At 31.7% G+C, this 27,420-nt stretch overlaps 2 protein-coding genes across 2 annotated transcripts; one reads left to right on the top strand and one right to left on the bottom strand.

Annotated features, from left to right (window-relative positions):
- Nucleotides 1-20: 20 nt before the first annotated feature.
- On the bottom strand, nucleotides 21-3,643 carry LOC139494896 (peptidase inhibitor 16-like). The gene is made up of 5 exons (XM_071283040.1): nucleotides 3,484-3,643; nucleotides 2,685-2,900; nucleotides 1,495-1,580; nucleotides 943-1,043; nucleotides 21-202 (listed from the first exon to the last, which is right to left on the bottom strand). Exons 1-5 carry the CDS (start codon nucleotides 3,622-3,624, stop codon nucleotides 51-53), a joined length of 696 nt encoding a protein of 231 aa, XP_071139141.1. The 5' UTR covers nucleotides 3,625-3,643; the 3' UTR covers nucleotides 21-50.
- A 3,891-nt stretch (nucleotides 3,644-7,534) lies between these two features.
- Nucleotides 7,535-15,437, top strand: LOC139494872 (peptidase inhibitor 15-like). The gene is made up of 7 exons (XM_071283028.1): nucleotides 7,535-7,676; nucleotides 8,880-9,092; nucleotides 10,816-10,931; nucleotides 11,431-11,522; nucleotides 11,909-12,034; nucleotides 14,191-14,211; nucleotides 15,248-15,437. The coding sequence occupies exons 1-7, from the start codon at nucleotides 7,539-7,541 to the stop codon at nucleotides 15,361-15,363; spliced, it is 822 nt and encodes a 273-aa protein (XP_071139129.1). The 5' UTR covers nucleotides 7,535-7,538; the 3' UTR covers nucleotides 15,364-15,437.
- The last annotated feature ends 11,983 nt before the right edge of the window (nucleotides 15,438-27,420 follow it).

Raw genomic sequence — 27,420 nt, 5'->3', positions numbered from 1 at the left:
AAAAAATACGATTGTTTACTGAAATTTTATCATATGTTCACCTGTGTTCATTATTTTTGTCCAAATCTATCCATTTTACAAAAATTGCATGTTTTTTTGCAATTGTCTACCATAAACTCTTCTGATTTCTTACAATAACTTTGATATTTAGCACACAACTCTGTTTCAAGTTCATCTTTACATGATTCTGCTACATGAAAACCTGTCGATGAAAGATGAATATATATATATATATATATATATAAAATTTTTAAAAAAATACATAAAAAGGTTTGGATAAACATACGAAACAATAGAAATAAGAGATTGAAAAAAATATAAACCTGATACATCTGCTGGAGTACTTCAATTCGATTGAAAACCAATGCAAAACGTTGGTGTTTGTTTGGCAGCGCCTTATGAATAAATACACAGACACGTTCGATTAGGATTAATAACGGACATTGCGACAACTCATTGAGAGTCCCTATAAGTTGCAGGTTGAAAGGAAAAACTCCTGTGTTAATAATCCCACACTTCATCTCAGTCATCCTCTCTACAGTAACAAACATTTTTTATTTATGTTTTTTTTTGTTTCAGTCCTGATTATGCGTTAAAGTTATATAAAAACCAGTAAATCAAGCAGTACTTATGATGGTTCAAAGTAATAAAGTTTTCACATATAAATGTACCCGCTCATTTACTGAATCTGAACTGTCTATGAAAAATGACATGATATAAAGTCAATGACACAATGGATGTTTTCGGATGTCGTTTTTAAGTAATCATCAATTGATAAAATTTACATCAAAATTCTATTATTTAGCATCTGTCGAACACTATGATATATTCTAGGAAACTACAATTTTTAATATCACTTGACTTTCAGATAACCGTTTTTACTATTTTTTATAGCAAGAAATTTAGCTGTTTCAGTAATAAACGTTTCGTGCATTACATTACCTGTACTAGCTGTACATAGTCCGTTATCACAACCTTCATTCACCAGACATTTAGAACATGGAGTACCTTTCAGGTATGGGTACTCAGACAGATTATTGCCCCTGCAACGAAATTGCTATCAGGTACTCAATAAAATAAAAAAAAATAATATATGCAGAACTATAATTAAACAAATTGCATCGACACCGGCTAGTAAGAGCTAAACAAAGAAAAACGCAAACTAATTTAGTTGTTCTAACCTCTACCGTTCTACTTCTATCTTCGTAACTAGACTTTGTTTTTGACCCTTGATATATTTTGATCTTACATGAAGTTATAACAGTGATCTGGCAGTTCGTTTAGGACTTGTTTACATTTGGTGCGATTTCGCAATTTGTGCATATAGCATGGACATAGTTTATCGTTGGAGGTCTTGTCATCCTATAGTTGTTATAGTTTGTATTTCATATGTCGTGATGTACATCAGTAGCTGTCATATTGCCAAGAACCACATATTTATCATCTTGTATTCATGCAAAGCTAATTTTTTAAACATCGATTACTCTGACATACATGGGGTCGTAGAAACAGCATAGGAACATCCCGAAGTTACATTTGTTCAAAGAACATCCTATCTTTCTTGTTTTGGCCCAAACCATCTGAAACATTCAGAATTGATTAAGAAAATATGTGGAAAATAAGTGTCTGTTTATGCGTAAAGATTTATGGGCAAATCTGTTGAACGTTTTTCAACTGATACTATTATTGGACTACTTACCGCAATAATATGTAATATAAAGCGGTTTTATATCCATCTCAAAAGGACATTCCTATTTGAGATTGGTAATTTCGAAGCTTCACATAGTTCTTTTCGAAGCTTCACATAGTTCTTTTCGAAGCTTGTATAGTTTTACTTCATATATATATATATATATATGTCGTTAAGAATAGGAAATACCTAAATAGTTATCAAAAGTACCAGGATTATAATTTTATACGCCAGACGCGCGTTTCGTCTACATAAGACTCATCAGTGACGCTCAGATCAAAATAGTTAAAAAGCCAAATAAATACAAAGTTGAAGAGCATTGAGGACCCAAAAAGTCACGCTTCAAATGAATTTCTCATTATCTTATAAAATTGAATTAAATAATAGTTCATACAGTTAACTGACAAAGTTACAAATTGTTACAAATGTAAAAATGATAATATAAGAAAATGCTTTAATTTTTATATATTTTACATTTCTATGTTGTGTTTTGTGAATTGTCTTTCGTTCGTTTTCTTTTTCTTATTTATTGAAATGGTGTAGTCGGTGCTTCTTCGAGTTTGAACGCCATTTGGTTTCTTTTGTCTTTCTTTTTAGGAATATTGGCATAAAATAAAATAATATATATGTTGTTTAAAAATCTAAGATTTAGGGAAATTACTAGTATAAAATTCGGTGGGAATGGTTTACTTAATTTCTATATCTAGTACCGTGTACACACTATGAATCTTGTTCCAGGAAGAACACGGCGTGGATAGTTTACCTGCTTAAATTACCCAGATTCACACTAAATGAAAATTAATCCCACTTGTTGTTTAGCCCCTTCAACAAAACTTTTTATGTAGATATGTGACACCTCTCTTTTTTTATATACGAATTTTTATTGTATGTGAATTTTGTCATTTTGATACCCGATTACAAAACAATTGAGATTTTAGATCTAATAAAACAAAGCGTATATATTATTTTCTGAAATTTTGAATGCTCTACATACTTGAGTATAATGACAACTAGAAGGCAAACAGGATTTCCCAGTGTAGTTGTATTCTTTGATCTCGTCATACCATGATTTCAACATATCGGAAATCCCTTCTTTATAATTGTCTCCTATGAAAAGTCCTTTGTTTTCACCGCGACCTCCGCCTTCGTGTCCCCATATACAGGCTTTTGTCCAGTTATGAGCTTCATTCTGTAGTTGATCATCCCATTCCTTTATCATATATGTCATAAAAGGTCATTATATGGACTGACTACTTTAGTTTGTAATGGTATATCAAGGGTTTAGTTACTTTCAAACAGATTTATTTTGAACGTGATTAAAATTGCATTTACTTCGACTTGGCATTTCAGTTTGACGTAGTTTTCAGATTGAAAATAAAGGAAACAATGTTAAAACGTAGTTGTAGGTGGAAAAGGTTATCAAAGGCACCAGGATAAAAATTTAATATGACAGATGCGAGTGTTGTCTACATAAGACTCATCAGTGATCAAAATAGTTGTAAAGCCAAAAAGAACTAAGTTGAAGACCATTGAGGACCAAAAATTCCAAAAACATGTGCCAAATCCGGCTAAGATAATATTATCCTGGGAAAAGAAAATCCTTAATTTTTCAAACAATTCAAAGTTTAGTAACAGGAATTTATAAAAATTACTCCTTATAACAGCACCCTAAATTCATCATAGATAACAGGCTTAAAATCAGATTCATGCAATTATATAATTTCAATGGTCAGAATGTTATGAGATTAACTTCTAAAGAGTATCATATACGATGAAATCAACCTAAAACTTACCAGTTTGTTCATGTTTGAAGCACCCTGTATCTTCCTGTATTTAGAGTGTTCATCTAATACCAACTGTTTATATGTTTCATTGTCCATCAAATTGCATGATGCAATTCCAACAGCCAATATCAGAACGGGTAATCGTAGCATTTAAAACCTAAAATTGAATTGCTGAAAAAAAATACCCAATCATTAAAGTTTTTTAACACTTTTTCGAACAGCGGTATACTACTGTTGCCCTTATTTTTTATATTCCTTTTTTAAACTTAAATAAAGTTATTACATCACTTAAGACTTAACTATCAAAGCATCTGAAAATTTGCTTATTTAAACTATTTTAATACTTGAAGTACTCTGAACCGTTCATGGATGTTTATTATATAATCTAAGTTGATGTGGTATGTTTCACAATAAGACAACTATTCGACAGAGTGCAAATGATGTGTTTAATAAATTAAAACAGTCCTGATTAATAAGAAATCTAACTGTAAAACATGCAGTTTTCCATTTAGTCCTTCGATGGAAATAACAAAAATGTTAAAAGAATTGCAGAGTGACCGAATAGAATGATAGCAGTGATGTAACAACACATGCGCAGACAAAACTTAATCAATAATGATAACTTTCAATGTCATTTATTTTAAATATTATTTTACGACAAACAAGGAAATTTTCAACTACTAAATTCCTTCGTGAACTTGTCATGTATTTTAGTTAGATAACACGTTCTTCTATTATTTAGGTTGATATCAGTCGTTAATTTAAAGTATTTTATATCTCACAAATAAACTACCTTACACCATCGAATAGCATACTAACCAGTCAATATGTTATGTCCAAGCTTACACACAAACTTAGTTTCATAACTTGAAATAGCATGCAAACTGCTTACTTCACATGCAATCGTACTATTTTAAGGCAAGATGAATCTCGAACAAGCTGTGTTTTAAAGCTTCATTTACATTTTGAATTAACATTTAACGTTTGTTCACGCACATTTAATCACTTGCATGTCCTAGAAAAAGTGATTCTAAATGTTAGCAAGCTGTTTCCATTTGTGTCAACCAACTTTGAATTTTGTAATAGCTCAAAATATAAAGATTTGAGAATGGTTAACTAATTGATTCTTTCTTGCTTAATTTCCAATTGCACATGGTTGCAATCTCAGGTTTACAATTAAGTGGGAACATTAAAACATTTAAAGGTTACTTTTATGAAAGTTTATCTTAATTTATATAAACTCTATGAAATTGACAATTGTATAAAAAGTATTGAGTGTATTTCATTGCAAAAGAAATTCCTAAATTGGCAGGGTTTACTAGTTTATATCTTCAAGTAGAAAAAACGAAGAGAGAGCTCGCGATTAGGACCAAGGATTTGTATAGTATCACTATACAAATCCGTGTTTTAACTTATTGGTGTGCTTGAAAAAACTTTAATTGAACAAATGAACACAAAATATATTTTTCACATAAAAGTTGAACAATGAGATTTAAATATTTTAACGTTTTTGAGTGCATATTGTTTATAAATTCCGAAGCAAGAAAGTATTAAAGTGAAATATATACTGCCAGAAACTGAATTCATTTATCAGTGAAACACGAAAAATATTGAATAAAAAAAGTCTTCAGCTCTTTAATTTTTTTTCACAACAAAAAACTTCAAGAGAGGTCGTTTACAGTGAAGTGACTGTCCGTGAAGTCATCCATGGGTATAACCAGAACATATTAACAATTTTGCAAAAGTAAGGCTCTTTTTGTGATAATGTAGTACTACAGAAAACTGTGTTAATTATCGATATATTCTTTGATCTTGATACATTATTCAATAGCTCAGATATTAATTACTAATGACTATTTATATGCATGCTAAACACATTTTACTACTGTAATTTGTTCTTTTTGCATATTAATACTCTTCATAATTGTTTTGGTTTTTCTGTCACTGATGTCCAAGTGCAATGCACTGTCATACTGCAGTAAAACGTTTAACATAAATAAAAGTCGGTTAACCAAAGAATGTATTATTTAGTATAAATGATAATGTAACGAAAGACCAATAAAAAGTAAAATCACAAAAATACTGAACTTAGAGGAAGATCAATAACTGAGTTTCATAATAAATAGAATAACGTTTATGGTACCAATAAAAAAAATGAGAATGGAAATGAAGAATGTGTCTATAAAAGAGACACAACTCGACCAAAGAGCCAAAAATTATACAATTTTCTACAATGCATATCTCTTCAGGGATGATCGTATGTAAATAAACTCATCATAGATACCAAGACTAAATTTTGTATATACGTCACTAATACAAACGTCGAAGTAAATCAAATAACTTTTAAAGCGGTGATAAGAACTTTCCATATTTTACAGGTAGTTTAAGTTCACAAGACTTCCCTTTATTTTTTAATCTATGGGGAACTAATCTTTCCATGAATCAGTATCTTTCTGTTGACTGATTAAATTGAGCCTCTTATTTCATATTTGGCATTTGAAACGTTTTGGACTAAAGCGTCACTGATGAGTCTTTTGTAGACGAAACGAGTGTCTGGTGAAAATACAATATTTAACCCTGGTTTCTCTAATTTTTGCGCTATTTTTCACATTTCTTGAACAGTGTGAGAAAAATATTCTCTTCGCTAGTGAAAAATCTGTTCTCAGCAAATGATTGGTCGAAATTTAATTGTGACGTTAATTTTTCTAGGTTTCTTCTGAGTTTTCCTATTGTTACTTCATGAAAAAAGGCGACCATGCCAGTTAACGTCACATAAAAAGTATACACGCGCTCGAGTGGAGAAATATCGTAACACACTAGTTGCAGTTGTGGAATCTATATATCTATGATGAGTGTATATACTACTGTTCAATTAAAAAAAAAAAAGGGAAAACGAAATTTAAAAAGGATATAAATTAGAAAAAATGTTGTTAATACAAAGTAATCCCATACATGTAATCTGAAACTTAACAAAATACTGTAATTAATGATCCATACTCTTAAAAAACTGAATTGTTTTCCGGTTTTTAAAATGTATTCATAGAAGTGAAATACACAAATGACAATCCATCCTACTGTTTTCTCTCACTATCATACAGTTACTAGTTATTTAACCGTCACTGCTATATATCGTTTAATTCAGCGTAGACAAAAACTTAACGCAAATAACCACGGATATGTTCAATTTTTTGTTACCACAATCCCCGTCATCTTTCCCTCCATTACGACATTACTTACAGAATGAGCATTATCTAGTATTTTACATTGTCGTTTGTTTTTTGTTGCACCTCAGTGTTCTATTGTTTTGTTGTTTTCCTCTTATAGTTTAAGTGTTTCCCTCGATTTTAGTATATAACCTGCATTTGTTATAGTGGTATACTACTGTTGCCTTTATCTAGTACATTCAATTTGTTGCTGTTAATGATATCAATCCTCGACACACAAGTAAGTTTCATCTTCTGAACATTTTTACTTTGTACGCAGCATTAATTTGAGCATTGCATTTTGTCAAAATAACAGAGCTTTAAACAACTGGGATGTTCAGCTTACTATAAAACAAGGTCGTTCTCATCATTTCATGTTGGGAAAAGCCTGTACCAAATCAAAAATATGACAGTTATTTTTCATTTGTTCTGTTGGTTGATATACGATTATTGCCTTTTGATGATTTATCAACCACATAGATATGATATTCTCATAGGCCAACGGCCGAGGGCGGGTGTCATATTTCTAGTGTCACTAAATCATTGTATCAACTTCATCAAATGTCAAAAGAATTTAGTTCTGTGTTTTCTAAAGTTAAAATGTCATGTCTGTATTTAAGGCAACATGTACATCTTATTCCTAATTTCAACAGTATAATTGGGCAAGTGAAAATAGTTGGGATCCCGAAAAAAGACTATTAGCACGTTAGTGCAAAAAAGAACAATCACTTTAAATAATATTTTTCATGAGTATTCGTTACACATCTTAAACATCAATTTAGATGTCATTTGGTTTTTTAAATACTTGTGCGTGTTAACATTAAATTCCAATGATGTATTGCTTTCTTTGTCAGTTACATAATGTTGTTGTTGTGGTTCCTCTGTTTTGTTGCCATGTCAGCTGGTAAACTTATAGATACCGAGAAATACAAACAGTTGTTATTAGATGAACATTCTGCATACAGAAGAAAACAGGGAGCTTCTAACATGAACCAGCTGGTATGATTTTAATAGTTTACAACATCCAACATTTTATAAATGCTAAGTGAAAAATCTTGCAATAATATTTTAAATGATATGTTTGTTGAAATAAATAAAATGCAACGGCATCATAACTCAGATCCATATCTTTTGTAAAATGAAACTGCATTCTGTTGGTTTCTTGCAATTCCCTCAGTTTAGTTTTGGACCTTAGTGTTTTTATCTTATGGTGGATGTATGTTCTACCTACATCCTTCTGTCGAAATTATTAACGTCTTCTGGGAGACGTTATTAAGAATTGAACGATGGACAGTCAGTGCGTGAATGCTTACTACTACCTGATTGGAAGATATTACGGGGGGGGGGGGGGGGGGGCTATGGTTTTTTTTCTGGACAAACTTTTTTTTTCGCCTTCGGCGAAAGACAATCTATTTTTTTGGCGACAAGTTGAAAACAATTTTTTTCTTTCAATTTTAGCATTACATATAGTGGCAACTGAGGGTGAAACAAACAATTTTTTTTCTCAGGGTCAAAAACAAATTAGTTTTTTCTCCAAAAACTGGAAACAAACTTTTTTTTCCAAAAAAACCATATTTGTTGATTGATATACAAGGCTATTCTGATTGAATTAATCTACAAAGCGAGAACACTTTCCATTTTCATCAGCTAAGAGACGGCTAGCCTTTTTTTGAAAAGCTATTACTTGTTTCGCCATTAGTACGGAAAAGAGGTAGACAAAAGTAGAAGGAGTAGTCGTTCGTTTCCGTATGTCATATGTTATTTTCATTCAATACTTTGTACATAAATCGAATTGTTAGTTTCCGTGTTTGAATTGTTTCGCATTTGTAATTTCGGTGGCAATTATACTACATCTTATATTTGTAATTCTAAATCAATAGATTGTTTATCTCAAAGATGCTTAAAGTAAGCTCAGTGTACAAAAATTTCTGCTTCAGAAATAATAACCTTCTTTAACTCGTGTTTTTATAGAAATTTTTTTGGCAAAATTTCCTTAAACTTCATAATTGACATAAATTTAGCATTAATTAATGACAATGCTGCAAAATTATGTCAAATATAAAGACATATATTGTTAAAACATTACCTACTGTTTTTGTATCATCTTTTTAAAAATGAAATTCAGAAAATTGAAACGTGATTTGATGTGTTAATGAACTTGTATGTTTTTTTGTCAATAATCAATAATTAATTTCTTACAAGGTATGGGATGAAGAGCTGGAACAGGAAGCAGGTGATTGGATAAAATCATGTAACTTCGATCATCAGCGTAAAGGTCGCGGTGAGAACTTAGCTTTTGCAACCGGAGACGATGCCAAAAAGATGGCTAAAAACGCAATGAAAGGGTGGTACGATGAAATTAACACGTACAGTTACTCAGGGAAAGCTTGTATGTATAGCTGTCATTATACGCAGGTAACTAAGATAACATAGTTTCGATAAAAGTTTGAATAATTTCAGGTGGCGGATACATTCTTAAGTTATGTCCAGGTCTAAATAAAGGCAACAGTAGTATACATCTGTTCGAAATTCATTAATCGATTGAAAAAAAAAACACAAATCCGGGTTACAAACTAAACCTGGGGGAAACACGGAGAACAACGACACAACAAAAACACAATATTAAAATGTAACACACACAGAAAGGAACTGTAATATAACAATGGCCATTTTCCTGACTTCGTACAATACATTTTAATAATAAAAAAAAAATGGTGGGTTGAACCTGGTTCTGTGGTATGCCAAACCTCCCGCTTTAATGGCAATGTAAAATATAATATTAAAATGACAACATACATGATAGGACTACAATACAAATAAATTGCAGAACATATAGAACAGAGAAACACGAATTATAGCTAACAAAAGGTGCCAGGTTTAAAATTCAATACACCAGACGCGCGTTTCGTCCACACAAGACTAACCAGTGACGCTCTTATAAAAAAAAGTTCGAAAGTAAAAAAAAGTTCAAAGTTAAAGAGCATTGAGGACCAAACTAACGAGAGTGTCGTAACTACAAGCGGTTTTTGTTTGAATGCTGTAGATTCTATTCAGTTTTTACAATTGTATAATATGATGTATAACACTGTCTTATTTATTTATCAAACTCCATATGTGTTGAACAGTTCAAAATTGAAAATAGCATCGATAGAAAAAATTGTTTATACTAAAAAAAGACCGTAATAAAACTATGAAAACAAAAGAGTAAAATCACAAAAATATTGAATTCTGATTAAAATTCAAAATCTCTAATCAAATGGCAAAATCAAAAGATAAAACATACCAAATGTATGGATAAAAACTGACATATTCCTGACTGGGTACAGGCATTTTCTTGAACCTGGTTTCATAGCTAGCTAAACCTCTCAATGGATTTTTGTACAAAATTAGTAGAAATTTATCATAAAAAGTAAAATCACAAAAATACTGAACTCCGAGGAAAATTCAATCGGAAAGTCCCTAATCACATGGCAAAATCAAATGACAAAACACATCAAACGAATGGACAACAATTGTCATATTCCTAACTTGTCATATTCATCTGAGGGGAGGTTTGGCATGCCACAAAACCAGGTTCAACCTGCCATTTTTTTCTTTAAAAATGTCCTGTACCAAGTCAAGAATATGGCCATTGTTATATTATAGTTCGTTTCTGTATGTGTTACATTTTAACGTTGCGTCGTTTGTTATCTCTTATTTTTGAGTGTAAATTCACATTGCGATAAGACGTGTCACGGTACTTGTCTATCCCAAATTCATGTATTTGGTTTTGATGTTATATTTGTTATTCTCGTGGGATTTTGTCTGTTGCTTGGTCCGTTTCTGTGTGTGTTGCATTTTAGTGTTGTGTCGTTGTTCTCCTCTTATATTTAATGCGTTCCCTCAGTTTTAGTTTGTTACCCCGATTTTGTTTTTTGTTCATGGATTTATGAGTTTGAACATCGGTATACTACTGTTGCCTTTATTTAGTAATGTGATTTTTTGCAATATAAAAAAGAAGATGTATACTAGTGTCGATATAAAAGGTACATCAATCTCACAAGGTGATTTTTCAAGGATCTGTATATCTGTTATGCTCTCTTCATATTTAGATTCTACTACAGAATATTTGTTCTAATGCAACGTATCTTATCCTTAGGTAGTCTGGGCCGAAACAAGGAAGGTTGGATGTGCTATAAATAAATGTAATTATTTATCAGTTTCTGGACGCATGATAAAGAATGCATTGTACTTGGCTTGTTTCTATGATCCAATGTAAGTTTTACATTTGATAGTTTTTATGTTGTGTATTTGGCATGTTTTCTTTTTCCTTTTCTGCAAAGATTCTTGTCCATGTAAACTAACCTCACAAATCACATAATAGGATTCGTTGACCTTTCAAGTTTCCTGTGGAAATAAATGAATAGGTTTTTCTATATTTATTTGAGAGATTCTGGAAAAGTCTCTTACATCAATTTAGAGATTCCGTTGATCAAGCAAAAAAAGACTGTAAAATAAACGCTGGGTAGCAATATATACAAAACACCAAATTTACTTTCAAATAAAGCTATTGGTACAATTTTTTTCGTATAGTTTTTATTTAAAGCAAAATTTTAATTTATAAAATCCACGACAAACATCTCTTCTACTCATAAGATTCAATGTATACCAAACTTATCAACGGTATCATTCATAAAGAATAGGAAATTATTGGACAATGAGTGTCTTTTAGTAGATAAGTGATAGAAAATATATGATTTGATTTATGTTATAGGGGTAATGATATGTCTGAGTATCCATACTTAAAGGGAGAAGCATGCTCTAAATGTCTTGAAGGACAGACATGTGACGATGGTCTTTGCACAGGTAAAAACTTGTTACAAAATCATGAAAAATTTCTTGAATCATTATTTTTTTAATAGCACATTATAAAATACCGTTTATTTCTCAATTATTGATCAGTACGTTTGATTGTAGATTTTGTCTTTTAATCAAAAGGTTTGATTGAACAAATATAGAGTTCCTAAATTTAAGTTGATTATCTACTAATTTATAATTTGTTTGATGAGAGTTATAATAAATACAAACAAATTCTATTCCAGTTTGAGTTGATTTTTTCAAGTGTAACGGATTGATAAAAGTTTTGTTCGATAACAGATTTTTTGAAAAAACAGAAGTAAACCGAATGGAAATTTAGACGTTTAATGTCAAAACATCTCGATTTGTTTCATGTTTATATTTTGTTTTGACAGGGAAAGGAAGAAAGATATGCGAAGACAAAGATGATAGGTGTGAATACTGGGAATCAATTAAAGAATGCAACAAAAACCAAAAATGGATGGAGAAGACATGTAGAAAGTCTTGCCATTTCTGCGAAGGTAATTGTTTCATTATGTATATGTAAAAAGGCAGATGTGGTATGATATGCATATTATCAATAGTTGACATTGTTTTATTAATATAAAAGGCCTATATATAATAAATGTAATTGTCATAATATCTATTATTAATATTTCATTTCTCAGATGTATAATCATGTTAATTAACGGTGTAATCCATATTTATAGATTCCAAACCTTTTTGGAGATACAGTTTTAAAACATGATGATACTAAAAGAGTATAATTAACATTTCACAATGTTAAAACGAAGGTAAAATGAAAATAACACTTTGTCAATTTATATGGCAGTTGTTATGATAGTCTGCTTATATGTAGTTTGACGTCTTTAATGTAGCGAGAAATTCCCGCACCCGGAGGCGTCGTTCAGCTGGCCCCTAAACAAATATATACTAGTCCAGTGATAATGAACGCCATACTAATTTCCAAATTGTACACAAGAAACTAAAATTAAAATAATACAAGACTAACAAAGGCCAGAGGCTACTGACTTGGGACAGGCGCAAAAATGCGGCGGGGTTAAACATGTTTGTGAGATCTCAACCCCCCCCCCCCCCCTATACCTCTAACCAATGTAGAAAAGTAAACGCATAACAATACGCACATTAAAATTCAGTTCAAGAGAAGTCCGAGTCTGATGTCAGAAGATGTAACCAAAGAAAATAAACAAAATGACAATAATACATAAATAACAACAGACTACTAGCAGTTAACTGACATGCCAGCTCCAGACTTCAATTAAACTGACTGAAAGATTATGATTTCATCATATGAACATCAGACACAATCCTTCCCGTTAGGGGTTTAGTATCATACCATCATAACATATATGAGAAGAACATAACCCGTGTCATGCCAACAACTGTTTTTAGAATAAATGTGTTTAGTTTGCTCTCAATCGATTTATGACTTTTGAACAGCTTTATACTGCTATTGCCTTTATTTATACGCGCAGTAGTTTAAAAATGATTAAACTCCAGAAATAAATTAACCAAGACTAAATCAAGGTAACTAGTAAAAACAGAAGGAATTGCTCGAACTCCAAAAAGGGCTTGACAGGGATCGTCGAACAGGAAGGCGTCTCCTGTTATGATGTTTTGCCAAATACAGCTAATATAATTAACTCTGTGGTAGAAAATCTATAGTTTTTAGAACCAAATTAAAGTTTTGTAAATAGTTAATTTATAAATATTTATGACAATCCCTCCCCAGTTAAAATGTCACAATCGGGAATAATAACAATTAGGACGAATATTTTGTTATGTTCAGATCTAGTATTAAGAAAACAATGTCGCTAACGAGTTGAGACATACAGGTTCCACAACTGCAACAAGTGTATTATGATATTTCTCCACTCGAGACAGTTAAATTTCAATATTAAAACCACAAGGTTTGCCGAGCTTTTTAAATAATTTAAATGTAACTGTTGAGAGTGGAGAAATATCGTAATACACGAGTTACAGTTGTGGAATTTGTTTCTCTTATGATTTTTATCCTTCCTTTTCAAAGATTTGAGGAACGTTGTGTACTTTTGATGTGACGTCATCAAGCATGGTCACCTTTTTTCATGACGTCACAATAAGAAAAGTCAGAAGAAAACAAGAAAATTTAACCTCACAATTAAATTTCAACCAATCATTTGCTGAGAACAGATTTTTCACTAGTGATGAGAAATATTTTTCTCACGCCGGTCAGGAAATGTGAAAAAAAACCATCAAAATTAGAGAAACAGACATATCTTACGAGTCAACCGATTCGTGATGGTGACTGTAAAACTTATTTGGCGTCCATTTCAGTCCTTCTTCATCATAACTTTGTTGGAGCAGTGTCTGTGTAAGGACCTCGTTTTTGCGAATTAAATGTGTAACGCGTGTATAATTAAAAAAAAATTCCAGACGTTTTTTCGTCTCTTTCTAACTTTAAAAAAAATTTCTTTGTATTTTACTATTTTATTCAATAATGACAAATATGAGTCTATCGATCTTTTTCTTGAGCATGGAAAAAGAAGAGGAAAGATAAATCAGACTTGCTCCTTGTGATTCATCATTTAAAAAATTATACAGCTTTGCAAATATTTCCTTCCTAGAAAACATGTTTTAATGTCAAATTCCTGAGTTATTTCTTACATTTTTTCAGATGACGATATCCAGACAGCAGGTAAGACTTTACTCTACTTATTTAATGATACCATCTCTTTAAGTTTTCAGATTACTAATAATATTGAAAATCCCTCATGGGTACACACGTAAACAAGGTAAGTGTATCTATAGAGACATTCAAAACAATAACCAGCAACTTTAGTGTTAATGGGAAAAGCAAGAAAAATTACGGAATGTTTCTTTTATTTATACTTCGAAGATACTGGTTTGCATCAAACTGCAATTTGAAAGTTATTATGTAATTTTATTTTTTAAGACTAATATCGTTGTTAGTTACGGGAGATACTTCAACAAATATTGAAAACAACCCTTTATATTTCGAATGCTGTAGATGAAGCGAATCAGTTGAGGAGACATATGACCAAGAAGGAAATGAAAATAATAACCAACGTCATATGAGGTTAACATTGCTTGTTTTGACAGCAAATGTCGAACGGAGGAATGCACAAGTGAAAGGTTCAGCTAGCTATAACACCAGGTTTAATCCGCAATTTGCTATACTGCTAAAAGAAAATACCTGTTCCAAGTCGGGCATTTTATATTTGTTATCCATTCATTTGGTGTGTTTGCCATTTAATTAGGGACTTTCCGTTTTGAATTTTCCTCGGAGTTCGGTATTTTTGTAATTCAACTTTTTTCTATTTCCTTTACACAAGAACATTTTCCTTTATGATTTATGGGATTTCCCCTTGCTCATTTACCTCTAATTCCTCCTTGCATATGAATATCAGTTTTCTTAACTTATCCTTGAAGTGAGCAATAATTGTTTGTTTAAGATTTCAATCCAGTTCTCTTTAGATTGGATGGTATGAAATCAAATATAGATAGAATAAACCCTAAAGGAAAACTATTCTGCTGGGCATGAATAAAACTGGTATCTACACGTACCTTTAATCTAATGTAGATGATTTAATACATTAATGTATTATTGAGCAAACCAAATTATAATTCTAACCTTGAATGAGAGCAATTCGATATTCATAGGAATTGTTACAATTACAATTGTTCATGTATATCTACCATATTTTTTAAAGGACCAGCATGTGAGGATAAGGCTGGAGACGCAAAATGTGCTGGATGGAAATGGTCATGTGTGGACAATGCAGCATACATGAAGAAAAATTGTAGAAAGACGTGTGGACATTGTTAAAAAAAAATAAACAACAAATTGTTTGATATTGATACGAGACTGTGTATAGCTGATGACTGCCAAATAAAGTTGAATAAAGCATTGCAATCGTTAGACTTCTGAATTGTTGTTATGATCCTTTGATATTGTCTAACTTATCATCAACTAGATACTACCTTAATGATTTATAAGAGAAACACACAATTGTTTATTGAAATCTGATATTGTTTTCAGTGTTTTTGTCAAATTTGACAAAAATTGCATGTTTTTCTACAATTGTCAACCATAAAAGCTCCTGAATTATTACAATAACTTTGATATTTAGCAATTTAGCACACACCTCTGTTTCAAGTCCATCTTCACATGATTCTGTCAAACCTGTCAATGAAAGAGGGATATATTATAAATTTCAAAAATTGCAACAAGAAAGTTTGGATAAACATATGAAACAATAGAAATTAGTGATTGAAAAATAAATACAAACCTGATACATATGATGGAGTACTTCAATTCGGTGGAAAACCAATGCTAAGCGTTGGTGTTTGTTTTGCTGCGTCTGATGTATACATACACTAACACGTTTGATCAGAATTATTTAAAGAACCTTGCGACAATGCGTTGAGAGTCATTAAGTTGCCGATTGAATGGCAAAACTTCTTTGTATATCAAACAAATATTCGCTCTGTGGCAGTTGGTATCCCAAAACTTTATCTCAGTCGAATCTTGTACAAAAACTTTTTTTATTCATTGTGTTTTGGTTCCAGTCCTGATTATGCGTTAAAGTTAAGAAAAATCAACAAATCAATGATGGTTCAAAGTTCAAAGTAATATCTAATGTCTACGCTCATTTCTTGAATCTGTACTGTCTTTGAAAAATGACATAATATACGAATGTTACTTTATCTGTTAAAAGCTGCTCAATCAGATAAAAGGAACTATTGAGATGATGTGGTCGGTTTGTCTTTGAGTTTGAAAGTCATTTGGAATCTTCCGCCTCTCCTCTATGGAATATTGACATTAAATAAACTTATATATATACGTTTAAACATCTTAGATTTAGGGAAATTGAATTACACATATAAAAATTATCAAACCAAAAAGCGGAAATGGTTTGTAAATAGATAATTGCCTAGTATTGAAAGCTGTATTTGTATTTCTATACGTTCTTTTGTTCTATTGTAGTTGGATAACACCCTAATTATCGTATGTATGATATTAGATTATTTACGTACTTGTGTATAATGACAACTAGAGGGCAAACAGGATATCCCAGTGTAGTTGTATTCGTTGATCTCGTCATACCATGATTTTAACATACCGGAAATCCCTTCTATATAATTGTCTCCTATGAAAAGTCCTTTGTTTTCACCGCGACCTCCGCCTTCGTGTCCCCAAATACAGGCTTTTGTCCAGTTATGAGCTTCATTTTGTAGTTGATCATCCCATTCCTATATCATAGATTTCATAAATGGTCATTATATGCAATAAATACTTGAGCATTTTCTTGATATATCAAAGGTAAAATTTATATGAAAATTAAATTGTTTACTTTCATATCAGATTTCTTAAGATGATTAAAACTGCACTTACGTCGACATGGCATTTTAATTTGATGACATGTTCAGATTGAAATCAAAGAAAACAATGCTAAAACCTAGCTTGTGGTTGAATTAACACCAAAATTGTCGACTGAGATTGAGTCAAACTTTAAATCCTATAAAAAGTATCATAAACTCATTATATTTACCAGGCTTTTAATCAAATTTCTGACATCAGACTCGGACTTCTCTTGAACTGAATTTTTATGTGCGTATTGTTATGTGTTTACTTTTCTACATTGGCTAGAGGTATAGGGGAGGGTTGAGATCTCATAAACATGTTTAATCCCGCCGCAATTTTGCGCCTGTCCCAGGTCAGGAGCCTCTGACCTTTGTTAGTCTTGCATGATTTTTAATTTTAGTTTCTTGTGTATAATTCGGAGTTTAGTATCACTAAACTAGTATATATTTTTTTTAAGGGGCCAGCTGAAGGACGCCTCCGTGTGCAGGAGTTTCTCGCTACATTATCACTGAACTAGTATACCTATTTTTTAAGGGGCCAGCTGAAGGACGTCTCCGGTTGTTGTCGCTTTGACTCATTCCCCATTTCCTTTCTCAATTTTAATAATATAATTTCAATGGTCAGAATGTTGTGGGATTAACTTCTAAAGAGTATCATATACAATGAAATGAACCGAAATCTTACCAGTTTGTTCATGTTTGAAGCACCCTATATTTAGTGTGTTCATCTAATACCAACTGTTTATATGTTTCTTTATCCATCAGATTGCATGATGCAATTCCAACAGCGAATATCAGAACGGATAATCGTAACATTTCGAACCTACAAATTGAATTGCTGAAAAAATTTACCCAATCATTAAAGTTGTTTATGTTCTTTTTTCACTGAAATAAAGTAATTACATCACCTATGACTTTGCTATCAAAGCATCTGAAAAATTCATGAAAAGTGAACGTAAATTAATTTATTTTTCTTGAAGAAGTCTTCATTTCATAGCTTATTGATATGCATATTTAAACTATATTAATACTGGAAGTATTCTAAATCGATCAAGAATGTTTGTTATATAATCTAAGATGATGTGGTATGTTTCATAATTAGACAACTATTCTACAGAGTCCAAATTATGTGTTTACTAAATTAATAGAGTCCTAGTTAACAAGAGAGCTGAAAGTAAAGCATGCAGTTTTTCCTTCAGTCCTTCGATGGAAATGACAGAAATGTTAAAAGAATTGCAAAGTGACCGAATAGAATGATGGCAGTGATATAAAATCAATAATGATAACTTTCAATGTCATTTTTATATGATTTTCACAAGTCAATTTTCAACTATTAAATTCCTTCATGAAATAGTCAGGTATTTCAGTTAGATACCACGTTCTTCTATTATAAAAGTTGATATCAGTCGTTATTTAAAATCATTTATCTCACGAATAAACTACTTTAAACCTGGGAATAGCATACTAACCCGTCAATATGTTATGTCCCAGCTTACACAAAAACCTTATTTTCAAAAGTTGAAATAACATACTAATGCTAACTTCACATGCAATCGTTGTAGTATATGGCAAGATGAATCTCGAACAAGCTGTGTTTAAAGCTTCATTTACATTTTGAATTAACATTTAAAGTTTTTCCACTCACATTCATTCACTAGTATTTCCTAGGAAAAACTTTAAATGTTAATTCAAAATGTTTCCACCTATATCAACTGTAACTTTCAATTTTTTAATAGCGAAAAATATGAAGATTTATAATGGTTGACTTCTTGGTTCTTGCTTGCTTAATTTCCAATTGCATGAATGATACGTGGGTGCAATCTCAAGTTTAGTCAAGTGGGAACATTTATAAAATTTAAAGGTTACTTCCATGATAGTATATCTTGCTATAAACGCTATAAATATTAGCAATTATATAATAATTGTTGAGTGAATTATATTGCAAAAGAAATTCAGAAGTTGTCAGATTTTACTATTAATAATATGTTTCTTCAAGTAGAAACAAAGAAAGAGCTCACGATTTGAACCAAGGATTTGTATACCAACACTATACAACTCCATTGTTGAACTTATTGGTGTGCTTGAAATGTTTTCTTGTGATGTGAACATTCTTCTTTTAATTATTATAACTTCCCATATTAGTTTTTCGATTTCATAGCATGATACAATATTCCAAGTAACCCCCATATTGATCTTTATAATTTTGTTCCACCTACATAACTTTGAACTTTAAGTAACGAAATTTTCCGCAAAGTTACTATGATAGTAAAGTTGCTATCGTCTAAAGAAAACTTAGAAATCGCAAAAATGCTTTCTTATAGATAAGGTCTTGTATTTCGTTTCGTAATAAAATGTTATAAATATTGTTAATATTATTTTTAAACACATTTATTGTTAACAGTATTTTACCAAGGATTTGTATATAAGCATAATAAAAATAAAAATGGTGATAGTTTATTAGTATTGTAATGCTTTCTGTTCCAATTCAATCCCTATAACAATGCAAACTGAAAAGTAAAGTGAAAACATCTTTATAGAACAACAAAAAAAAAAAAAACATCTTTCTACACATAAAAAGTTGAACAATGAAAATTAAAAATATATAAAAATATTTTAACGTTTTTGGTCATAAATTCCGAAGCAAAAAAATATTAAAGTGTAATATGTACTGCCAGAAACCCATTTATCAGTGAAACACAAAAAAATAAGAATGGAATAAAACAAATTATCAGTTTTTATAAATATTAAGTCAAATGGCTTCAGCCCTCTGATTTTTTCATACCAAAAAGATTCAAAAGAGGTCGTTTACAGTGTGACTGTCTGGAGTCATTCAAGGGTAAAACCAGGACATATTAACAATTATGCAAAGTGGTGCCCATTTTGTGTTAATGTAGTACTACAGAAAACTGTGTTAATTATGAATACATTCTTTGATCTCGATACATTATTCAATAGCTCAGATAATAATAACTTATGACTATTTATGTACATGTTAAACGCATTTTGCTACGGTATTTTTTTCTTTTTGTTAATTGATATTGTTATATTCATCGGTTTATTTTGTCAGACTGGTGTCCAAGTGCAATGCACTGTCATACTTCAGTAAAACATTTAAGGTTAAAACAAAAACTCGGTTAATTTATTAACAAAAGAATGTATTATTTAGTATAAATGATAATTTAACGAAAGACCAATAGCTGAGAATGTATGGTACATATAAAATTGAGAATGGAAATGAGGAATGTGTCAAAGAGACAACAACCCGACCAAAGAGTAAAACAAGTTTACTTCAACAGATAATCATTGTGATGATTGAAAGTAAACTATTTAAAAATAAAAAACCTAATACAAACGTCCAAGAGCATATAGTAATAAATTGTAGTAAAGCTATCACACGAAATACAAAATACAATAACACATCGAAACTAATTTACAATAGGTAAAATATCGCTATAACTTAAAAAGCAAGTTGGTTCAAAAATGAAATAATAAGCGATAACAAATTGGAATAGAATAGGCTCCAAACAGCCTGGTATAAAATATGCAAGTTTTTCTCCTGGTATAAACCACCCATCAATGTAGACATAAAACCAATACTTGCACCAAATAAACAAGTATAATCAATACTTGTACCAAATATCCAAGTATAATCAATACTTGTACCAAATATCCAAGTATAACCAATACTTGTTCCAAATATCCAAGTATATATATGTACACACTCTGCATATAAACGCCATAATAGGCTATAATAAATACCAAAGACTTTGTAAAGTGGATAGTCGCACGACAACGCCGATGCTGAACCCAAAGAACGGGAAGCTATTTAGTACTATGTATGCAAAATTATGTAGTCCAAATGTAAATAAAACAAAAAAGATATTCATTTCCCAAATTCTGAGAAACAATCCTACGTTCTGATAAATCTTCTTTCACATAGCCATCCTTTGAAGTGTCCGACTTCCAACGTCCATGACGTTTAAAAAGTCTATCTGAAAAACCAAACCTTGCAGCGGTAATAGCACCACAAGATCGTAAACTATATAATCCGTATGCTTTTATATCGGTAACAAAAGGAGAAAATTGCATCAAACTAAATTCCCTCATCCTTTTATAGTTTAATGGCTAATTTGTTGAACGAAAAACAAAAAAGTTCTTTCACTTGTGACAATTCCTGAATGAATACAAATTTTAATCACATTAAATGCTACTCTATGCATATATAATTCCAAATTAGGACTGGACGCAAATTTGTGCGTTTTTCACAATAATAAACCAGTTTCCATCTCTGTAAATATCCGTTTTTCCGATACAAATTGAAATGTGTATTGACTTGCAATTAATTGCATAATAACGCAGATTCAACAATTCTGATACACTTAAAACATAGATATCCCAATATACACGCACCAATGATACGTTGTGTGAAACGATTATATACACAAAATAACTTATTATACGCATTCTGTAATAACTCATCGGCTCTTCCTTCCAGATTTGTGGGCCTAATTTCTTTTCAACATCCTCAAAAACATACTTCACTAATTGAGAATCTGTTGTAGAATCTACACCAGTAATCGAGTGCACCCCTCTATACTATAGTATGCAGATACATACAGGACTAGACAAAGCAATATCGTTTCTGAACACCTGGAAAAAACATATTAAATAACATAAATTTAAATTGATATGTGGTTCCTTCCAAGTTTTCAAATAGTTCACCAATAAAATGAAAATTCACAATAAAGCATATGCAATAAAAATTACCCCAATACATGAAAACTATCACCAAGTTAATACTAGTTAATTTAATGTCACCCTAAACTCCATTCTAATAGCCAACACCGTAAATGGTAAATCCATATACCAAAAGCCGATTTATTCCCTCTACCAAATAAAAAATTAGCTTTGTTAGTAGGTAATGTAAACCCAACACCTGATCAATAAATATATCTCCTTTGGGACATAAAACGGCCAGTAAAACGCCGATCTCCACAAAGGTAAAATAAAAATTCTATATGCCTTGTACATGTATACATAAGGACTTTCAATAATAGGCAAACTGGGGGAACATACCACCCATTTATACCTTCAGATCAATTAATCTATCTTCTTGGGACATAAAAACGGCCAGTAAAACGCCGATCTCCACAAAGGTAAAATAATCGTTCTGTATGCCTTGTACATGTATACATAAGGACTTTCAATAATAGGCAAACTGGGGGAGCATACCACCCATTTATACCTTCTGATAAATTATTCTATCTCCCTTGATATATAAAAACGGCTAATAATACGCCGATCTGCCTTACACTGCTGCATGTATACATAAGGACTTTCAATAATAGGCAAACTGTGGGAACATACCACCCATTTAAAACCTTGCCAATAGATAGTGAACGCATCAATAAACATGAATGTACATTCCAATACCTGGAGTAAAATACAGGTAATCGATGGTTATGATCACTAACAAACCAATTAATTTCATGAGGACCCAAACAGGGAATCCAAATATTCAAAATTATGTACTGCCAAACGGCAGTCATCAGTATTTATGATACGACTTATATAGTCTGCAATTTTATCTATGCCCTAGGTATCCATTCAACCTTAAAGAACAAGACTTAATTGTGCTTCTAACAAGTCACAAAAATGACATACACAATATCTGCAAATAAGGCTTCATACTGCCCTTATATAAACAATAACAAAAAGTTTTGGTTATCCGTAAACCATCAATGCGTTTATCTCTCATAAAATCCGTCCAAGAAGCCATATATATTTAACAGCCGTAAGTTCTTCCAAATAGAACTATGGTATACATCGTATTCATGACACATACCTTGAGCAATAATCTTACTGAACTGAAAGTCCAATATTAGATTCATATAGGCTGATATAACATCAAAACTAATGATTCAATCATAGTATAGCCACATTCCTATGACATATATACGAAATGGATATAATTTGACCAACGGAAGCTACAGTTCTCCCATAAAATTAACCTCAATATTCTGAAGATAGTTCAACTTGTTTTATGGTATCAAACAGTTATGAGTCTCTCAACCGGTTATGCTTATGATAGCTTTGTCTGTATCAATGAAATACTTTAATAACCAAATATGTCAATGTATAACTGGGAGACCATGTGGATACAACCACTTTGATCAATAAGGTCTTGTCTAACTCAGGTGGCAAAATCTGTACACACGTTAATATCAGAATCGGTGACAAATCCATAAATCTATATACATAAAATTTAAATTTCTTATCATTCACATCAATTTAATTAGTGGTCACGTAACTTCAGTAAATATACATAAGCAAAACTTTATCCCAAAAAGGAGAACGAGAATAAAAATATATATGAACTTCCATCCAAGGATTAGTAGTCTTAACTATTATACCTCGTCATACATGTATGTTCAGTAAAAACCAAGATGATCAGAATGCAGCTCGTATATATGCCTATCTGGCGATAAGCTGAATGTTAAACGTAAATCAATAAAAATATGTTTAATTAGATTGCATATCTACCAAGATATCTTCAAATTTCACAAAGGTGTTTTCCATAGATGTAAATGACATGACCTACAATATATATCTAAAATTAAAACTTTGATTACCATTGTTTAGAACAGAGGTAGCAAGTGGTGGCAAGTGAATAAGCAAACCAATGGTTTACATCAGTACATTCAATAATAAGTCCTCTAAACAAAAGATCTTCAATAGCTTATAAAACAAGATCACTGTATGTGATAGCAGAATAATGTTTTGTAAACAAACGGACAGCCGTGTAGTACAATTTTAACAAAAGAGTATTTATAAGCGTGTAAAATGGTATCGGTATTTAAATTGTCGGTAATGAAATCATGACAACCAATGTTATACCAAAAATCAATATATCTCTATAATCTATCTCTGACGATAATTTTAGACTGACCTTGTTCATATTCAATGTAGTCGTGTGTGAGAAAAGTGTGCACTCGATTGACTACTAATATAAATATTTAAATACTCATCTTATATAAATAATTCCTGATTTGGACCATAGACTGCTTTCGAGTTGAATAGGCATCTATTCCTCAAATATTGGTTATCCACAACCATAGCAGGCTCCTTCCTGAAACTTAAGACTGACTTCCGCTCATGCTGGACATGTTGCAATATAACGGGAAAACGGCATATACAACCGGGATGAGGTTCTCGAAAGGGCTGCTGTTGAAACTTTAATTGTTGTTTACTAGTGTTGAAAATGTCCTGTTGTGAAACACCATGCAGGAGATTCCTCAAGTAATGGAGAATCTGGGTTCATTGTCAAATTCAAGATAGGCAGCGTACCAAGAAAATTCGACTGCTCAGATTGACGATGTCGTGCTGAATGATAACATAGGCAATAAAATACCGCGAAAATAATTTTGAAGCGGGAAAACATTACGCCCTCTATGCTACATATGATGAACACCCAGGAGAAATTAATTTCACTCTAATGCACTGCCCGTTTAAACGAATGAAATTATAATTATATTCATTGTACCTATACTGCCATCAAGTATGTTCTTTTAATTGTAGATATTATTGAGGAATTTGTGTATTTACGTATTTATGATTATTTTTACAGTTTATACCTTACAATTTAAATGTTTTGACAATGTGACCATGTTGACTAATTCGTAGATCTTAAAGTCATATGAAACCTCAATTAAAAAAAATGATGCATATGTTTTTTTTATAACTAAATGGATAGTTTTCATTATAAAACTTATATACATATACTTTTACTGAAGAAAAAATGTAGACCAATTTGAAAACGGGACCAAAAATTAAGAATCTACATACACAGTTAGAGTCGGCATATCAAAGAACCCCAATTATTCAATTTTGATGAAATCAAACAAAGTTTAATTTTGGACCCTTTGGCCCCTAATTCCTAAACTGTTGGGACCAAAACTCCCAAAATCAATTCCAACCTTCCTTTTGTGGACATAAACCTTGTGTTAAAATTTCATAGATTTCTATATACTTAAACTAAAGTTATAGTGCGAAAACCAATGTGTCTTCGGACGACATTGACAACGACGAAGACGCCAACGTCATACCAATATACGACCGTATTAGTCAGTTAACAGTTACAACCAAAAATTACGAAATTTGTTAATGCAATAATTCAAAATGGATTGTCATCTTTTTTGACAATTAAAAAAATTGCCTGTAACTGCTGATCATTTTTACCTAGTCAATCTTTCTCTTACTATTTTAATATTTAGATGAACCAAAAATACATTCAACAAGAATGTGTCCACAGTACACGGATGCCCCACTCGCACTATCATTTTTTATGTTTAGTGGACCGTGAAATTGGAATAAATTCTCTAATTTGGCATTAAAATTAGAATGATCTTATCAAAGGGAACATATATACTAAGTTTCAAGTTGATTGGACTTCTACTTCATCAAAAACTACCTTGACCGAAAACTTTAACCTGAAATTTGCACTATCATTTTCTATGTTCAGTGAACCGTAAAATTGGGGTCAAAACTCTAATTTGGCATTACAATTAGAAAGATCATATCATAGGGCACATGTATGATGTATACTAAGTTTCAAGTTGATTGGACTTCAACTTCATCAAAAACTACCTTGACCAAAAACTTTAACCTGAAGCAGGACAGACGGACGGACGAACGAACGGTACGACGGACGGACGGACAGATGAACGGACGCACAGACCAGAAAACATAATACCCCTCTACTATCGTAGGTGGGGCATAAAAAGTGGGGAAGCTGCTAATATATAATATTCAAGCAGTTTTCTATGCATAACATCAACAGTTCAATCACAGTGATCGGGAAGGTCGTGCGCCCTGCGCCTATAGCGCATATTGACCAGAAATGGCGCATAGAGTGACAAATGTAAGCGCCCACGTGGCGCACGATATTTTTCACATCGTTTCGAAACGTTTAGATATCGTCAAATGGATTTCCGATCGTTTGCATGCCGCCATGTGTGTGTACACAACTGTATAATGTTCCTCCAATCATAGGAGCACCTATATACATTTTTGGGACGTCTCGGTTGTTTTCCTATGGTAATAGAACCATGAAGTTTAACGTCTCGGGTGTTTTCCTATGGTAATAATAGAACCATGCGGTTTAACTGATATCCCAAAAAACGTAATTAACCATCATTCATGATATAATTTTTTATAAAGAACTTTAAATTTGTGAAATTTGGCTATTACAGACGAGATTTAACTCTAATGATAATCTTTTAATTTAGTTTAGCTTGCTATTATTTCGATTGAAAACCCCCGAAGCCTTTTTATGAATATAGTTTTTGTCTCCATAAAAGGCGCTTAACTGTCCTTGCCGTTTTTTGGTCTTTGGCTCGTTTTGACATTTTGTAAACATGACTTCAGCGAATTATTGTTTTGTTCTATCAATTAATGGTACTCTCTACTGTTATTCTTGTCGTCGTGATAAAGTAATAATAATAATACAAGAAGTGCAGAGGAAGTGCCTGAAATGTCTTCTAATACGGAACGTCTGGAATAAGTATGATATCGACGAAGACCCAAATTTATTGTTAAAAAACCCCCAACATAAACATGAACAAGTCAAGGCAACAGTACCAGTTTAAACATTGTAAATAAAGGTTATCTTTAATATTGTCCGTTTTGCAAGAAGTTATTGTATATTCATTGAAATTACAGAATCACAGGAACAATATCCATGATATTATTTAAAATCATAAAGATAAGTTACAACACCTCTTTGGCAAAAAATAGTGATACTTTTTATTTTTTTTACAGAGGTCAATTCAAATGGCCCACTCATTTGACAACATGGCCCATTATTTTTTAAAATGGCCCATTGAATTTATTTTTGAGGGGCCCTGGGCCCATAGTGAAAAAAACCTTCCAGATCACTGCTGAATCAAAATAATTTTCATCAATAAAATTCACCCTCAATCTGTAACTCTTTTCTTCATCATTTGATAAATATCTAATCATAAAATTTAAGCACAACAGGAAAATAAGGAAACTTGCTAGACAGAAAATCAGAGGGACAGACGCAATGCAAACCTTTGACCTCTTTTGACCTCACCTGAAGAGGACTAATAAGCTATGATGATGGCAATAAATTTTGCAAATAACACTTTATAAGAACATGTGAAGGAGCTTCAATGTTGCATTATTACCAGCTGCCAAAGATTCACAAAAACAAATGCAAGCCTAGTCAAGGAGGTTTGAAAAAAAATTCACTTACCACTCTCTGCACCATCTAGTCATGGATTGTGGTGTTTTGTGATTCCTGCTGACTTTTAAATATGTTTTTAATTTCTGTTTTATCACTTGTGGAGTATGGAATTATAAAACCTTTCTCGTGATTGTGGTGTATAAGAGCTATATTCTTGGAAATTTTGTTCACTTACAAATCTCAATACCATGATCAAACCATGTCTTGTTTTATGATTTGTTTGGTGTTTTGTGCTGTGCCATATTTTGAGGG

This window comes from Mytilus edulis, chromosome 1 (assembly GCF_963676685.1).
Source record: "Mytilus edulis chromosome 1, xbMytEdul2.2, whole genome shotgun sequence".
Lineage (NCBI taxonomy): Eukaryota > Metazoa > Mollusca > Bivalvia > Mytilida > Mytilidae > Mytilus > Mytilus edulis.
Note: the sequence above shows the minus strand (reverse complement) of the source record. Positions and strands in the feature narration are given on the sequence as shown.

Coding starts and splice junctions, on each gene's coding strand:
- LOC139494896 (XM_071283040.1), bottom strand. CDS start 3,624: ATGCTACGATTACCCGTTCTGATATTGGCTGTTGGAATTGCATCATGC. Junction 1,044..1,494: donor TGCTGTTTCTACGACCCCAT/GTATGTCAGAGT, acceptor ATTTCGTTGCAG/GGGCAATAATCTGTCTGAGT. Junction 203..942: donor ACTATGTACAGCTAGTACAG/GTAATGTAATGC, acceptor TTTCATCGACAG/GTTTTCATGTAGCAGAATCA.
- LOC139494872 (XM_071283028.1), top strand. CDS start 7,539: ATGTTGTTGTTGTGGTTCCTCTGTTTTGTTGCCATGTCAGCTGGTAAA. Junction 9,093..10,815: donor ATAGCTGTCATTATACGCAG/GTAACTAAGATA, acceptor TCTTATCCTTAG/GTAGTCTGGGCCGAAACAAG. Junction 11,523..11,908: donor TGACGATGGTCTTTGCACAG/GTAAAAACTTGT, acceptor TTGTTTTGACAG/GGAAAGGAAGAAAGATATGC.